The sequence below is a fragment of the Furipterus horrens genome, unplaced genomic scaffold (genome assembly GCF_987537825.1).
Source record: "Furipterus horrens unplaced genomic scaffold, mFurHor1.1.pri manual_scaffold_4, whole genome shotgun sequence".
NCBI lineage: Eukaryota > Metazoa > Chordata > Mammalia > Chiroptera > Furipteridae > Furipterus > Furipterus horrens.
In genome coordinates this window covers 23755523-23772793 of record NW_028327174.1, presented here as the reverse complement: position 1 = coordinate 23772793, position 17271 = coordinate 23755523, and the positions used below count along the sequence as shown (strand labels likewise).

The 17271-nt window shown below is 32.5% G+C and overlaps 1 protein-coding gene across 1 annotated transcript in view; it reads left to right on the top strand.

Moving 5' to 3' along the window:
* Positions 1 to 17271, top strand: part of LOC150011342 (pregnancy zone protein-like) — a 40919-nt gene that overhangs the window by 3732 nt on the left and 19916 nt on the right. The window contains exons 3-14 of the mRNA XM_090272836.1: positions 495 to 648; positions 810 to 862; positions 1407 to 1427; positions 1869 to 2037; positions 3282 to 3366; positions 5407 to 5530; positions 7108 to 7222; positions 9103 to 9212; positions 10708 to 10869; positions 11492 to 11719; positions 12811 to 12874; positions 15244 to 15386. Of these exons, the coding sequence (XP_090128962.1) occupies positions 495 to 648; positions 810 to 862; positions 1407 to 1427; positions 1869 to 2037; positions 3282 to 3366; positions 5407 to 5530; positions 7108 to 7222; positions 9103 to 9212; positions 10708 to 10869; positions 11492 to 11719; positions 12811 to 12874; positions 15244 to 15386 (1428 nt within the window). The remainder of the gene's footprint in view (positions 1 to 494; positions 649 to 809; positions 863 to 1406; positions 1428 to 1868; positions 2038 to 3281; positions 3367 to 5406; positions 5531 to 7107; positions 7223 to 9102; positions 9213 to 10707; positions 10870 to 11491; positions 11720 to 12810; positions 12875 to 15243; positions 15387 to 17271) is intronic.

Below are 17271 nucleotides of genomic sequence, written 5' to 3'. Positions count from 1 at the left end.
AATATGCAAAAGTTAACAGCAGTCATAGGAAAGGTTTTGTTTGCTCTTAAACTTCTAAGACAATGTTCATGCCATCACAGATATAAACACTAGAACTCATGAAGTTAAATGACTTATCTAAGATCTCACAGATGGCTGATAGCTAATGGCTAATGTGTTGTCCTTAAGGTATTAAATATTTAGTTAATCATACTGGCATACTACCAATGATAACATATAGTTGCTGTGTAAATATAAGCCTGTTATTTTCTTCTCTGTCATCACTGGTTGAAGTTTGTTTTATTGCAATGACATTTCCCCTTAATTAAATCAATGAATTGTTATTATAATGTTAAACAATCATAATAATCTATAAAAAAGGGAAATAATCCTTGACCATATCCCCTACTAATTCTCTTGGAACTAACCAAAGAAATGAGAAAATCATAAAGGCTGAAACATTTAGAAGTGGGTCAGTCTGGGCAGATTCTTTAGCTCATATTTCTGTTTTACAGATTCCAGAGCTGCCAACTTCCTCAGCATTCATTACTGTGCGGGTGAAAGGGCCAACCCATGAGTTCAAAAAGAGGATGCCAATACGAATAAAGAAAGTAGAGAGCCTAGTCTTTGTCCAGACAGACAAACCTATCTACAAACCAGGACAAACAGGTATAAGGATAAATGAGCAAAGGCACCTTAAGGGGCAGGGGGCAGGGGGCGGGATTCTTTATTACTTTATTCTGCAGTCATGGAAGCCCCAGCATGTTGTTATCTGTGTTACTACCTTGGATCCCCATTGGAGGGTTTCATGGGAAAAATCTCTGTTTCAGTGAAATTCCGCATTGTCTCTGTGGATGTCAATTTCCACCCTTTGAATGAAATGGTGAGTCTCAAAATGATGGGTGAGGTTGGGAGAAATATGCAAAAAGTTAAAAGCCCACTCTTTCGGAGAGCCTAATACCAATATGAGATACTTAAACTGCCACAGAAAGATTTCATAAGAGAAATCAGTTCATCAATTATATCCTTAAAATAAATTAAATATTTTACCTGATCTTCTTAAAGATACCAGTTATTTTTATTGAACGAAGGAAAAATCACTGCATTTGAATTCTTTCTTAGAGAAATAGAGAATTTCTTAGAAATATTTGCAAAATAAACATTATTCAGACCTTTTTTTTTTCACCTAAGTGTAGATTTCCTCAATTTTACATTATTTCATAAAGGGAAAAGCATGACTTCTTAAGAGATGTATGTCCCAAACTAAGTATATAGAGTGCTGTGAGAAAAATTGGAGCAATAATTCCTTACTTGGACAAGAAATATACAGATTCACTTCCTCTGACCCAGATACTCTATCAATGCTAATATCATGGTTTTCTCTATCTAAACTCTATCTCACACTCATATTATTTCTTTCTTTTCAGTTCCCAGTGGTTTATATTGAGGTAGGTAATATACCATTGTATCTTAATTGGGATGAAGACTTACTACAAGTTATGTTAAATTGCCTCTCTCTGCCTGTTCTGTCCCCACCAGCATTTCACCAAAACTAAATAAACACTGTTTTTCTGGTTTATCTTAAATCTTTTGAAGAGTGGATAAGGTGTAAATTAAGGAAGAAAATTTCCTGAAATGATGCAACTTAGTGACCCTTTCAATATTTCTGAACACAATAAATATGATTAATCTCCAAAAGAAGTACTATAATCTCTAATATCTCATAGCTGTTAAACTTATTGCCCTTTTCTCAACCTAGAATTCTTAGAAAATTTTGCTAATATCTTTGGCGCTAATTTACCAACCATCAATTATCCAACCTCCCCAGTGTCTCTTTATCAAAAGTATGTATTTCAATTGTTTCTGTGAACTCATTTTTTTACCTATAGAATCCTAAAAGGAACCGAATTTTCCAATGGCAAAATCTCAGATTGCAAGGGGGACTCAACCAGCTCTCTTTCCCACTCTCAGTAGAGCCCACTCTGGGTGTCTACAGAGTCATTGTGCAGAAGGAGTCAGAGAAAAAAATAGAGCATTCCTTTGAAGTGATTGAATATGGTAAGAATTCTGCACATGTCTAAGACATTTATAACATTAGAGTATTTAAGATAAGCTAGCTTTTACAAATAGATAACAAGCAAAAATCTAGCATGCAATAGCCATAAATTACCAAAATTTTTATTTACTTAAATATTTGCTAAGTACTTTTTATGCATTATCTTAATTAATCCTTACAACAGCCCTGTGGGAAAGATACTATTTTATAAATGAGTATATCACTACTAGAAAAGTTAATAAGTTACCTAAATTGCAGAACAAATAAGAGACAAGAGGGATTTTAATAGAGCCAGTTGACCCTATTTAAACTTATATTATTAATTAAAACATTGGGTTACCTCTATGCATCTGTCAGTCTTTATCTTATAACTAATGGTATTTCCTGGGATTATCTCCTGGCTGTCTATAACCTAGACCTATACTACTTAAATCATAATAATCACTATTAAAGTTATCTTATTACTTATCACTTATGTACTTTTTTTAATATAAGTTAAGCATATCATGCCATGGATGAGGAAACCTATAACAAACAAAAAGAATGATTTTCAAAACTCACTGAAACTTCCATGAGAATTATAGAACAGGGATTTAGTGTCTGAATAACTAACCTTATACAACTGTGGGAGGGGGCAGAAAAGTAAGTGCCCAGAAGGAGTTGATGGATCAGAGGAAATTACTGATAGATCTCCTGAAGCAATGGTGGGGACAAATGAATCAGACCTGGCAAGGGCATCTTCAGCTGCCAGAGTGAACTATGAAGAAAAACTGATAGAAGAATCTATGGAAGGCTGTTACTTCTTCACAGCTACCACTTCGCGGTTTCTGTAACCAAGTGCCTGGCAGTGGGTCTAGGGCCTGTGTGCCATCAGGGATAGCAGCTGAGAAGAAGAATTGGACACAGAGAGCGAGAAGAAGAGCAGATGGAACCTACTGACCTCACTGAACCTGTTACCGCATCAAACCATGATGATCTTCAGAAACTCATGGTGCTGCTTTCTTTCCACCTTTGAAATCTAGAACAAGGAGATTCTGGGAAACGTAGTACCAGCTTAACCAAATTAACGTGATACAAAGTGCCTCTGATTATGGATGACATCACCTTTTTCAGTAGTGTCCCTGCTGCTCCAAATTGCAATTGAAATCATTTCATGTGATCTTATAAGGTTCTATAGTAGAATTGTTACTAATACTGCAAGCTCTACCACCCATTCTCACCTCTTTTTTTCTTCTTTTGACAATAGTTTTGCCCAAGTTTGAGGTTCAATTGAAAATGCCCAAGACTATTGGTTTTCTAGATGAAGCATTTGAGGTATCCGCATGTGGCCTGTGAGTTACAGTATTCATTTTTATTCTCCTACTTTTTTGTATTGAAAATAACTGTTTACTTGACTTGGAAGTATTTTAATTACAGAAGGAATGACTCTCTCTCCAACTTGCCTGAGCCCTGATTAGGGAGAAGTAATGATAACATATGACACTTTTACTACTAATAATAAAATCATTTACCGAACACTTAAAATGTGCTAAACAATGATTTAAGTGCCTTGCACTTATTAATATTTTAAGCCTTACACTAACCCTTTGAGAAGGGGACAATTATCCTCAATTGACAAATGAGGAAACTGTAACACATAGGGAATTTAAAAAAATAAAAACTTTCTCAAGCTTCTAGAGATAGTAAATGGCAGACTGGAATTTAAATTCAACAGTCTGGCTCCAGACACTGAACTCATCATCAATATTCCCTCCTCTCCAATTAAAAAAAAAAATCTAGCTTCATAAGCACTTTTATTTTCCCAGACACTGTGGTAAATTGAGCCTAGGCTATCCAACTCTGGAGCTCATGACTTATGTGTTATTCTGCATTCTATTATCCCCATTTTTTTTTATTGCTCTGAATTTTTAAAACTATGATAAATTATAAGAAGCTAAGTTGACCCTTTATTTTAAATGCTGATATATAATGTAGAATTCAAAATATATATCATAGTTATTTCTTCCCTTATTGTTTTTTAGTGCAGTAAAGAATCCTCCACATGCATCAAGGACAGACATTACCTCTTCCTTTTGAAAACTGAATGAGAAATGTTTTCAATCTTCTTACCAGCTTTGATGCTTAAAATTTTTCCAGCACAGGAAACACCATTTGATTCACACTTAAAAATAAGATTCAACAAAGTGATTGAAGTTTATGAAATAACTTATTACTTTATTAGTACTTGCAGAAATTTGGGGGAAACATAAAAAAGGGGAGAAGTTTGGAGACACCGAGCCCAAATTGCCCCTTCCTCACCATTTAGGATAGTGCAATAGGTTTCAAACTTAAGTGTGCATCAGAATTTGTGGAGGTGCTTAGTTAAAATGTAGAGTCCTCAGCTTAGCCTCTAGAGATTCTAATTATAAATCTCAGGAGAGATTTGGAACTCTGAATCGCAGTACATATCTCAGGTAGTTTCATTGTAGGTGATCCATAAAGCACATTTTGAGAAACAATAAATCAAGTTGGACTTCACATCCTGTCTTACTCCATACTAAAATAGCACAGACTGGGTAGCTTATAAACAACGAAAATTTATTGCTCGCTGTGCTTGAGGCTGAGAAATCTAGGATTGAGGTGACAGCATGGTCAAGTTCTGGTGAAAGTCCTCTTTTTGGTTCAAAGCTGGTGCTTTCTCACCATGTCTTCACATGGTGGAAGGGACAAGGGCTCCCTCTGAAACCTCTTTTATAAAAGCACTCATCCCATTTATGAAGGTTCCACCCTCCTGATTTAAGCACCTCCCAAAGGCCTTACACCTTAATACTATCCTCTTTGAGAATAAGGATTTCAATAAATGAATTTGGGGGAACTTAAACCTGTAGACCATATCACATTACATCCTTCCATCTGATTTGGCAGAACCAGAACTAGTAATTGGATAATATTTATTTATAACATTTTGTTTTATAGCTAGTGCTTTTCCAGTTAACTTCTTTTATCCTCTTAAAATACATAAAAATTAGGAGGTATTTTTGAAGCTGGAATCATAACCTAAATAGTGTGACATCAGAGAAAGATGGAAATAAAATTGACTTATAACAAAATTTCAACTTGCAGGGAGGAAAGATTTGAGGAAAATCTGCATTGTTAATTTTTCATTTGGAGGTGTTTCAAAAATTTCAGTATTTTCTCCATACATCTTATAGATGTATGCTTACATAGATAATTATGACAGTTTCAGAATAAGTGTTTTTAAAGTACAAATGCTATAGAAATAAATACAATTGCTATAAATGAGTAATATGGCTATATAAGTGGGTCAAGTCATGAGAAAAACAAGTTATTTATATTAAATATATTTTTGTATGACTGCTTTATTGTTATAGATACACCTATGGAAAGCCTGTCCCTGGTCTGGTGACAATTAATGTATGCAGAAGATATTCACAATTCTATTCTTCCTGTCAAGGAAAACATTCACAAAGAATCTGTGAAAAATTCAGTCAACAGGTACATGGAAACCATTCTCCCCAAGACATTAAAACCAGATCTTGTTTTTTCCTGGATTGTAGTACTATGAGGAATACAATACAATAGAGAGTAGTGTTTGAAATAATCACTTTGAAAAATTGTGAAGTAAAGAAAACGTGTGTAATCGCATAACAACTTTAGGAGCCCACTTGACATTTGGGCTCATGAATTTACAGTAATATTTATTTGGCTAGTTTTTTAATTTTCTTCCAACTGTAATCAACATGCCAGGTAAAAGGGCATAAAAAGATGTGGAATTATCCAAAGTTTCTAGATAAATATGAGAAAAATCTAGCAGTCAAAATCTTTAATATACAAGAGAGATTAATTTTTATTTTTCAAGTAGGTCATAACCTCAATATATAATTAAATTTTATTATGCAATAAATATTCTCATGTAAGTACAAAAATAAAAACAAATTTTTATTAAAACATGACTCTCAATATTTAGTTTGGAAGTCTGATTACGGTCATTCACTGCTTAATGTTGTTTTAGTCAATAACAGGGCTGGTCTACTCCTCTCCATACTATCACACAGTGCAACCCATTACTCATGTGTTTGTGGTGACCCTGGTGTAAACCATCCTAATTCTCTACCAGTCTTATGAAAGTATAACACATACAATTAGGTACAGTACATAATACTTGATAATAAATTATTATGTTGCTGGTTTACATATTTACTATACTACACATTTTATCATTATTTGTGAGTGTATTCTTTATACTTATAAAAAAAGTTGTAAAACGGTATCTTATATCATTCCAGCAGCGGCCTCCTACAGCTCATGTTTACTGTCTCCCTCTTGACTGCATCATTTTCTCTTGTGCTTGATTTAACCTCATGTTGTTTTGCACAGTAACATGTTATACAGGCCTATAGCCTAGGAACAATAGGTTATCCCAAATAGCCTAGGTGTGTAGTGGGTTATGTCACCTAGGTTTGTTTAAGTAAATTCCACTCCATGATGTTTGCACAACTACCTAAAGATGCATTTCTCCTAATGTATCCCCATCATTAAGTGATGCATGACTGTGCCATAATAATTTATCTATTCAATTAATTTTCTTTTTTTTACTAATTTTTGAGACATCAAGAAAATACAGTTGGGAAAATGTAATCCTTAGCCAATATTTAGGTGGAGGTCATTACAGAAGTTTCTTAGATGTTAGATCTGGGTTGAGTCTAGAAGAGCAATTAACTGTTGACCAAGATGTGAATGGGGAAAAGAATGTTATCATTTGATGAACACGTATGCAAAAAATAGAATTGCAAAATACTGTGGCACATTTGGAAGCTCGAGGAAGTTTAGTATGACAAAAATGGAATAGGCTTTTAGGAGGGGAAACGAGACAAAGATTAGCAAGAGTAACTCAATGATTAATGAAGACATTTTATGTCATTTTGGGGCTTGAGAAAGGGTAAGCAACTAAAAGATGGTTGGAATATTTGTAAAATTTTCCTCTGTAGCCAACAAAAAATTTCCATAGGTTAATAACTAACTCTTTTGATAGCAAATCAGAAGACCCAGGAATTCTCTTCCTTTCTCTTCAGGCAGACAGTAAAGGCTGTTTCACACAACTCGTAAAGACTAAATTATATCAGCTGAGACTAAATGGGTACGATATGACATTAAAGGTGGAAGCCAAGATCAGAGAAGAGGGAACAGGTTTGTATTATTTTTAAATATTAATTCATCATTTATTAATTTTTAAACATTTATCAAAATTTAATTACATGTAAAATACTTTATTGCTTCTGGGGACTATGAAAATAGCATGATCTCTGCCCTCAAGAAATTAGAAATCTAAAAAGAAATTATATATATGTACATGTATATATGTATGTATGTATAGATGTATAACCATAATAAAATTACCAGAAGAAATGCAAAATATAAGGGATAAATGAGTATGAAGAGAAATAATTCTAACATAAAGCAAAAGAAGGCTGATTTGTATAGAGTGAATAATATTTTGAATGATAGTAATGGGCCGGGAAAACATGATAAGCATAACATGAACATGTTTGGTCTCAGAAGAATCTGCAAAGGCAGGCTGGTGTTGAGGTGTTTATAAAAAATAAATCATATACTAAGAGCTTAGACTTTATTATAAAAAGCATTGGATATCAGGAGAAGGACCTAAATAAATTGATATTTTAAAAAGATAATTCAATTCCAACTGACATGAAGAGGACAGGCTAGATGAAAAATATGCTACAATGTGATACATCAGAACACTATCCAAAGATGACTCCAGTGCTTACAAATTTGGGTACTAGAAAATGGAAATGCCATTAACCAAGATAATGAGTAGATGAGAAAGAACTATGGTGTTGAGAATGCGTCCAAGATAACTAATTATATTTTGGAATATTAAAATAGAAATTGAATCCTTCAGCAGATAATTTAGAAAGAAAACCAGAGCAAAATCAAGACCAGAAATGTAAATCCGGAACAATTCCCATGGTGTCCATATCCTCCTAAGAGTAAATGCAGTTGTTTTGAAAGTGAGCTCACTTAGAGTTGCTAAAGGAAGGCTAGATATGGAACAGGAGTGGCCCAAGGACAAACTACAGTAGTCCCCTTCTCTGTGGCTTTGCTTTCCGCAGTTAAAGTTACCCATGGTCAACCATGGTCCAAAAATATTAAATGACAAATTCCAGAAATAAGCAAGTCATAAATTTTAAATTGCTTTCATGCTTTATAAATTAGACTTTATCATAGGTATATATGCATAGGGGAAAACAGTGTATATAGGGTTGAGTACTATTTGTGGCTGCAGGCATCCACTAGGGCTCTTGAAACACATCCTCATAAATAAAGGCTACTACTTTGTATTTAAAAGATAGTATCAAATAAGTCAGCATAAAAAAATTAGTGGTCAGAAGAATAGAGGAAAAATTATAAATGCTATTTATCAGAAGCCACTGGAAGAGTTTCAATTATACTTATTATGTATGAATTACTTCTGAGAATTCATTTTCTTAACTATGAGATGAGACTCCCACATTGGAAGCAAGTAGGGGATCTTTTACACCTTGATAGAGTGGTGCTTTGGGTATTGAAGACAAAATACTGGTTATCCTTCACTGAATGGAAAAGCATCGGGTGTTGGTTATACCTGATGCTTTTCAGTGAAAAGAAGGGTCTTGCTGGAAACGTTGTTTGTGTAAGAAATTCAAGCATATTTTTATGTCAATGTGAAGAATTATGTTATGTGCAAAAAGTTGTGGAGAGAGGGCAGGGATGTGAGAGAGACAGAAACAAAGATGGAGCAAAATCAACAGAGGAGATGGGAAAAACTTAAGCACATCGTTGGAACAAATAAGATACTTGTGAAACCAGAGGAACTGGAGAATTATGAACGCCAATAAACTTGTTTATATGAAGGTGAAGTTAATGTCAAATTGCTGGTGTTTTCTAAGTGTGAGAAACCCTGGAAAGAATTTTTAAAAGGATATGGATGGTATTTTGTCATGATGGAGTAAAGCTGGGATGAAAGTAGGAGTACATAGAACTGTTCGACTGCACTTATTTTTTTTCAGGGTTGGAATTAACTGGGCATGGATCATGCAAAATCACAAATACCTTAAGCAAACTGGTATTTACAAAAGTGGATTCATATTATAGACGTGGACTCCCTTTCTTCGGGCAGGTAAAATATCTTTTCAATATAACCGTAATTTGGGGGATGTGGTCTTTAATAAAATGAGTTTTTATATCAAAATCAAAACATATTATGAAAATGGATATTTACTGACAGTAAGAAAATAACTTATAGAAAATTACAAACTTAAAAGGCAAATGTTATCACAAAATCCAGAAAAATAAAGCATACTTTTATCAATTAACTTTCTAACACACATCTAGAATTCATTTTTCCTGAGTAGTTTGGCTACATATTTTTTGCCTCTTTTTAAGCAATGATTTTGTACTATAATTTTCTATAAAAAAGTAAAAAGTCATTAATCAAGATGATTATATTTTTAAATTATTGATAGTTTTTAAAAGGTGTTTTATTTTAAATAAAAGTTTTTATTTAGTTTCAAGGCTCAATATTGCTAATAATATTGGTAAATTTTAGAACCAATATCCAATTTAGTAAACTACCAATTTTCTTTCATTTAAGAAATGCAAGATTTCTGGACATTTTTGTTTCACAGTAACTAATCTTTGAATTGACATTATATAGCCAATTTCCTCATTTTAGTGGCATATTATAAATTTTATATTATCTCCATTTATTTCAGTACTTCATATTAAATTGACAAAAAAATCATATATAGATATGATTGGACAAGATCACTTCAGGTTGGCAGAAAATCATGAGGAAACTGAAGACTTGAAATATTAGTGTAACTTGGCCAGAAATTTAAGAAATATGGGAGAATGTCCAAGGTTCTAGCTATGAAAGAGCTTTTCAGGGGCAAAGAAATAAGATGTAACCAGTGTGAATGGCTGAGATAGAAGGTACAACTGTATTGATTGAATAGTTGTAGGGAAGCTAGAACAGACCTTAAAGGGCTTTTTAGTATATATTTAGAATTTTGGATTGGGAAATTATAGGAGGTTTTAAGAATAACAATGATTAGTTTGGCTGTTTAGCTGAGGCAGTATACAGAATGGTTAGAAACAAAGAGGAAGCAGCAAGAAGATAGACTGCATAAGATTAAATAGAAAGCTAAAGGAAACCAGACGGGGGAAAAAATATCGTGGCTTTAATTGGAATGATAATAATGGATTTGGAGAGAAATAAATGGCAATAAAATATATTTTACAGGGAAACAGATAGCACTTGATAATGGGTTAGATACAGGGAGTGAAAGAGAAAATGACCCCAAAAAAAGCCCTCATTATCTCTGCGGAAACTATGGGATGGATGGAAGCACCATGTACTGATAGAGAACACCAGACATAAAGAAAATTTAGTAAGGTAACATTATGAGTCCACTTTAGGATATTTTCAATTGGCTGCTCCTGAGTTATCTAAATTGAAATATCAAAAATAAAGGTAATTTAGAGCCCAGAAAACAAATCTTATTTTTAGATTCTAAGATCTTCAGTAAATGACAGTGACCAAGATGTCAAGGGTGAACACGACAAAGAATGGATGGTGTGATGTCTACCAGCTATCACTTTCATATTTCCAGGTTCTTCTAACTGATGAGAAGGATCAGCCACTCCCCAATAAAACTCTAGTTTTCTCTGTGGATCAAACTGCATACAAGTCCCACTTTACTACTAATGAGCATGGTTTGGCAAACATTTCCCTTGATACCACCAACCTCACATCTTCTTCAGTTAGATTTACGGTAAGTGGAAAGGGCATCTGGAACCAAAAAGACAGAGATCACTAGAGCCACATAATTTAAGGATATATGGGAAACACATGATTCTAGGGATAAAAGGAAAGATGATAAAGAATAAAGTGGAAATTAAGCCATGTAGAGACAAATTGTAAGAAACAAAAAATTCTTGGTCTAATTTTACTTTACATTGACTCTATTTGGTTTGCAACATGATCTAGCTTCAGTATATATTTATTAGATGACCTTGATATTCCCTTGAGAAATTCAATATTTTTACAGTTTTATAATAAAATTAGGGTTTTCTTGGTTTCTTCAGTGTACTATTTTTAAATTTTGTGTTGAATATTCAAATGATCTTGTGTGATTTACAGACATAGTGGTATTAGAAAAGTCATCGGCCTTGATTGTGAGGGATAATATCTACTAAATCAGTATAGTATAACTTAAAATAAATTTAAGGGAAAGTCATTCATAGATTATGCTTTATTTGAGAAAGCAGTCTATTATAAAACCAGGTAAGCATGGTTTATATAAAATCTTCAGTAAATTATAGAAAGTGACTAACAAATACGGTACATAATATATATTAAAATAGCCTAAGTAAGATCTTTATTCCTTCCATTAGGTCACTTACAAACAGAATTCCAACTGTTTTGATCACTGGTGGCTTGAAGAGATTCATTCACAAGCACAGCACACTGTAAAGCATGTTTTTTCTCCAAGCAAGAGTTATGTTCACCTTGAACTTGTGCCTGGTACCATAGCCTGTGGGAAAACCCAAGAGATCCGGGCACACTACATTCTGAATGGAGAAATTCTCAAAGATGAAAAAGAGTTAACCTTCTATTATTTGGTGAGAATGAAAGCCACTGTAGCTCTTCCTAATTGTGTAGATCCCAAAAGATTAAGTTCCTATCTAAATAATGTCCTATATAAGATATCAATATAAATATGCATATTTTTTGTTTTCATGCTTGAAGAGAAGTTGACTTTAGTAGATAAGTAAGCAAAAAATAAGAATCAAGAATCTACTCAACAGGAAATTAAAATGTTTTTTAAAAATCTGGAAAAGTATTTAATTTTTGACATTAATTGGAGAAGTGAAAATTAAAACAATAATACAGTAACATTGTATACTTATAAAGGTTCTAATAATTTATGAAGTTTATGACTGGTGTAATTCCAAGGAAAAGTACCTTCACAGGCACACTATAAATTGGTACAATATTTTTGGAGCCAATATACCTATTTATGTCCCCAAATTAAAAATATTCAAAGCTAGTAGTTACCCAAGTAGGTCATTGTTACAAGAAAAAATGTATGTGTAGGAAATTCTGTATAAGAACATTACCTATAAGTAAGATTCTTCAGAATTTTATTAAAAACTTAAAAATTGACAATAAGAATGCTGGCTTTATTGTTTCCTACTTCTGTGACATTGAGCAATTTACTTTATCTCATCTGTAAAGAGAAATGTCAGTCACCTCATCCTAACACAAAAATTAATATTTATAAGACTTCATGAGGTTACTGTGTAAATTAAATTAAATCCTAAAACTGTTTAGTTCAGTGCTTGGAACACAGTCAATACATTTTAGTTTTTTTAAAATAAAAACTATACAGAATATTTACATATATTCTATATCTGCTTTCATTATATAGGTTGCTTTGCATATAATAGATGTTAAAATATTTAAAAAGCATATGTAAATTTGAAATAATATTTATAATAAAAAATAAATATTAAGTAAAAAATGAAACCTTTTAAAAGTATATGTCACTTAAAAAGTACATAATTATACATATAGGAAAGTATTAGAAGAGAAATTTGTTGATCAAAAGTAACTTCTGGGTTAGAAATTATTGTTTATTTACATATTATTGTTTTGATTGTTTAATACTTACCCTTCAAAATAATAATAAATGTATTTTCCTCTGTCTTAGATTAAAGCAAGAGGAAGCATCTCCCAATCAGGAATCCATGTGTTGTCCATTGAACAAGGGGACAGTAAGTACATTTAGGATTTCCTACTTTTTCTCTCATATTGTCAAACTTTGAACATTTTATCAAGAATTATTTTTACATTAGAGAAAATTGTCAACGTTTTCTTACACCAACCAAGTGTGAGAAAACTCATACAAAATGTTTATTTTAATCTATTTAATATTTTTCTTCTTTTTATAGCATGTCTCTATTCTAAATTTTATTCCTAAAATAAAATATACTCACTTTATAATGGTTTTTAAAATGCGCAAGGGTTGGGCAGAGTTGGGGGGAGCAATGAGGGAAAAATTAGACAACCAACTGTAATAGAAAAACAATAAATAAATAAATAAATGTTTAATGCAGAAGATAATTGAAAATCCAGAAAATCACCAAAGAAAAGTTTTACTCTGTATGTTTTTGTACTAGTTTTCTATTGCTTCTGTAGTAGAGCACCATACACTTTCTGACTTAAAACCATGCCAGTTTATTATTTTACAGTTCTGTAGGTCACAGGTCTCACTGGGTTAATATCAAAGTGTCCACAGGACTACTTTCCTTCTAGAGCTTTAGGTGATTATCAATTTCCTTGCTTTTTCCAGCTTCTAAAGAACTTTTGCATTCCTTACTTAATTCATGATTCCTCTATTTTCAATGCCAGTGGCACACCATCTTCATATACTTCTTACATTCCTGATCTTCTCTCTCCCTTTCTTTTTAGGTTTAAAGGAAAATATTTATTAAAATGGGAAATTAGATCACAATAAATTACCAGTGCCATAAATTTATGTGTACTAGATTTATTGGGATGATCACTTAGTAAGTGATCTAATCACTGGGGTGTACACCTGAAACTAATATAATATTGTACATCAACTATAATTTAAAAATTAAAAAATGATATTAAAATATTGTATAGAAAAAAAGAAAACATTTCTAGTTCCTCATTCCTGCCTTTCTCTTTTAAACATTATTGTGATTACATTGGGCCCACTGGATAACCTGATATAATCTTCGCAGCTCAAGGGCCTTCACTTAATCACATCTGCACAGTCCCTTTTGCTCTATAAAGTAACATATACACACGTTTTTGAGATTATGACCTGAATATCTTGGCAGATACATTACTCTGTCTACCACAAATTGCCCTCTGGTCCAAAAGGTCACATCCATCTCACATGCAAAATGCATTCGCCTCATTCCAACATCCCTAAATGCCTCAATATATAATAACATTAACTCAAGTCCAAAATCTCAAGTAAATCTCATGAACTCAGAAGTCCCAAATATCATCATCTGCATCATCTAAATTACGTGTTAATAAGGCACTACATATACTAAATTCTAGGACAAAGTGGCTTATCAGTCTCAAGAAAGTTTGAAATCCAGATTCACAGCATTAGGTTTCAAGAGGTGGTAAAAATCCTCTTGGGTTCATGTTTCTGCCCTCAGAGCTCAAGGTTTCACTCTCAGAATCATTCTTTCTTTTTCATAAAGCGTAGCATATGTTTGCAACTTAATGGTTTAATCCTCTTGTTTCTTGCCTGTAGAATTTGATGGGTCTACTATCTTTCTTTCATTTTATACTTGTAGAAAACTGAATGCTAAATTTAAGTACTCTAGTGTATAACAATTTTGTTAATAAAATTAATTTCTGCCTATGTTTAACCTGGCTTCAGAAATCCACCTTCATACAGTTACAATATTATTATTTCAAATTTATATTATTCCTTCTCTTTTTGGTATTTTCACTGCAATTTGCCTTCAAATCTTTTGGAAGTCTCTATTTTTTAAAGAATTTTATGCTACAAAGATCAAACTTAAGACATTTATGAGAAAACCAAGCAGGTGCATTGTATAAGCACTATGCAATTCAGACAGAAAGCAACCACTAAGATAAATACAGAGAACTATTTTATAAAAATTAGAGGGACAGCTTGTTCTATATGTGATTATTTGTACTTGTATCTCTGCTCATTTGTAAATGACCTGAGGGTAGCAACTGTGCTGCTTTCTCTGAATTGTCCTCACACATGACAAGAAGTGTGCTGATTTGGACTATAGTTAGAGATAATTAAAGATGTCTAGGAGTTCTCTCTTGACTTCTTTTTTAATAAATTGTTTTTAATTTAAAAACTGAGACATGCACTTAATATTTTTTCTACCTAAGCAGAAGAAATGAGCAAAGTATCCTAAATCCTTAAGGAAAAATGTCATTAGTTCAGCATATATTTATTGAACACTGCTGCAGGCATAATGGTATAATTGCAAGTTTTGTCTTACTTCAGTATACTCCAAATATAAATAAGTTAAGTTATTTGAGAAATTCTTTGTAAAATTGAGAACTCTTCCTGCTTCCTAATCTATTTTCTTGAACTTCCTTTATTCTCCAGTGAAGGGGGAATTTTCCTTCTCCTTTCGAGTGGAGTCAGACATCGCTCCTACTGCCCAGTTGCTTGTTTATACTATTTTACCCAATGGAGAAATTGTTGCAGATACACAGAAACTTGAAATTGAAAACTGTTTTGCCAATAAGGTGGGTGTTTTGCTTAAGCCTAGCCCTTTAGCCAACTCTCTTTTTGAAGTAAGAAAATAAGAACATACGTGCATTAAAAGATTGTCATATAGTGCTTTTAAAACTTGCCTCCAAAGGACCTCTAGAGGTAGAGTCATGCCATATCTTGAGAGATCTAGTAGGATAGTCCAAATCAGACTGCCATTAGCACCAATTTTTTTGTCTCTTGTTTTATCTTAAAACTTACATGAAATTCAGAATCTATTTTATTATAAACCTTTAATAGTTCTAATTTTGAAATGTTTTGTTCCACATTTTTTTCAATTAAAATTGATGTTTCACAAGGATGTGTCAATTTTATCCCATCATGCCTACCTGACACACCTCCATGTACTAATACAGAAACCAGTAACTTATCATGAGGTTTAATTTAGTTTGATAATACATAACAGAGGTATTCATATGTACCCCGTTTTGAAAAACAGAGCCTGAGCACTCTAATAATGACTATGGCAGAAAAATGTAACAACTGCAAATGGGATCTTATATTTCCAAAAAATACTTAGCTGTAATGAGAAGCCTACTGAAGTATAAATTAGCATTATCCTAATGGAATGTGGTGCTGTAATCTTAACGTAAACAATCAGGGAGGATCCACAAACTTCAGGTATCTTTTAAAATATATACCTAGAAGAAATTGGAACTACTGTAACAATATAATCAATAAAATATACTTAAAAAATAAATAAATAAATAAAAGTCAAGAAATAGGACTGTCAAAAAAATAAATAAATAAAGGATTAAATACTGTAAAAAATAAAAATAAATAAATAAAGTAGCCATCTTTTATCAACTTCTCTTGGATAAAAAAAATATATATATATATATATATATATATACCTAGAAGGACTCTTTAATGTGGTTTTATGGAGATTAAAACAATACACATTTATAGCAAGTGAACATTTCTGTAATCAGAACTATATTTAGATTATCCACGTCTTGATATACTATGATCTAAAAAAATACACAAGGGATTCTGATATAAATGTTCAAATCCACCTCGTCACAGAATAGTATTAAACCAGAACAGGTGACCAAGAGCATAGTTTCTGTCCTGTTTAAATGTTCTGTGTGTTTTATATAAACCAGAAGAAATTCCTGCTTTGAACTTCAATGCCCCTGTTACTAACCACAGACAGTTAGCTTGTTTATTAAACCTTAGAATGGCCACATTAGGCTACAACTTCCAATAATCATTCATTCTAACAATGGTCTCTCTGTAGTGCAAATCACATGAAACCTCTTATGTAAACCACAAAACTTCCATATAGAAGCAAAACTCCATACACATTGTAATCAATCACTTTTGTCAAATATCTTTTAACTTATCATTGATCAGACATGGAGATCAGTTATAAAAAATAAGTAATTATAAATGAAGATTTGTGCAATATCTAGAAGAAAGTAGACTATTTTTTATTTACCACAAAAAAAATTATAAAAAGAGGACTACTAAAGTTAAAAATTAAGGCCCCAGGAAGTTAGACATTCTCACAGGATGAAGAGCAAACAGTCAAGAGTGGGTTGAGAATGTGAGGAAAGATCCAGGTCAGTTCGAGACATGTGTTCCATTCAACCAATGTACTTTAAATATTTTTTTCAATCTTTGTTGGGATAAAGAAACACTATTTTCTATTTATAATTCATATAACCCTTTCTTACTTTAAAAAGAACAGATTTAGTATAAATATTATGCACTATGTACCAGTTCAAATTGCCTGCCATTTCTAAACAGATATAATTGTTCATTGAGGAGAACATTACTTAATATAGATAGGTACAGACTCTCAAAATATGTCTTAAAGGCTTTTTTCATTCACAGACCAGTAAAACATTTTATGTT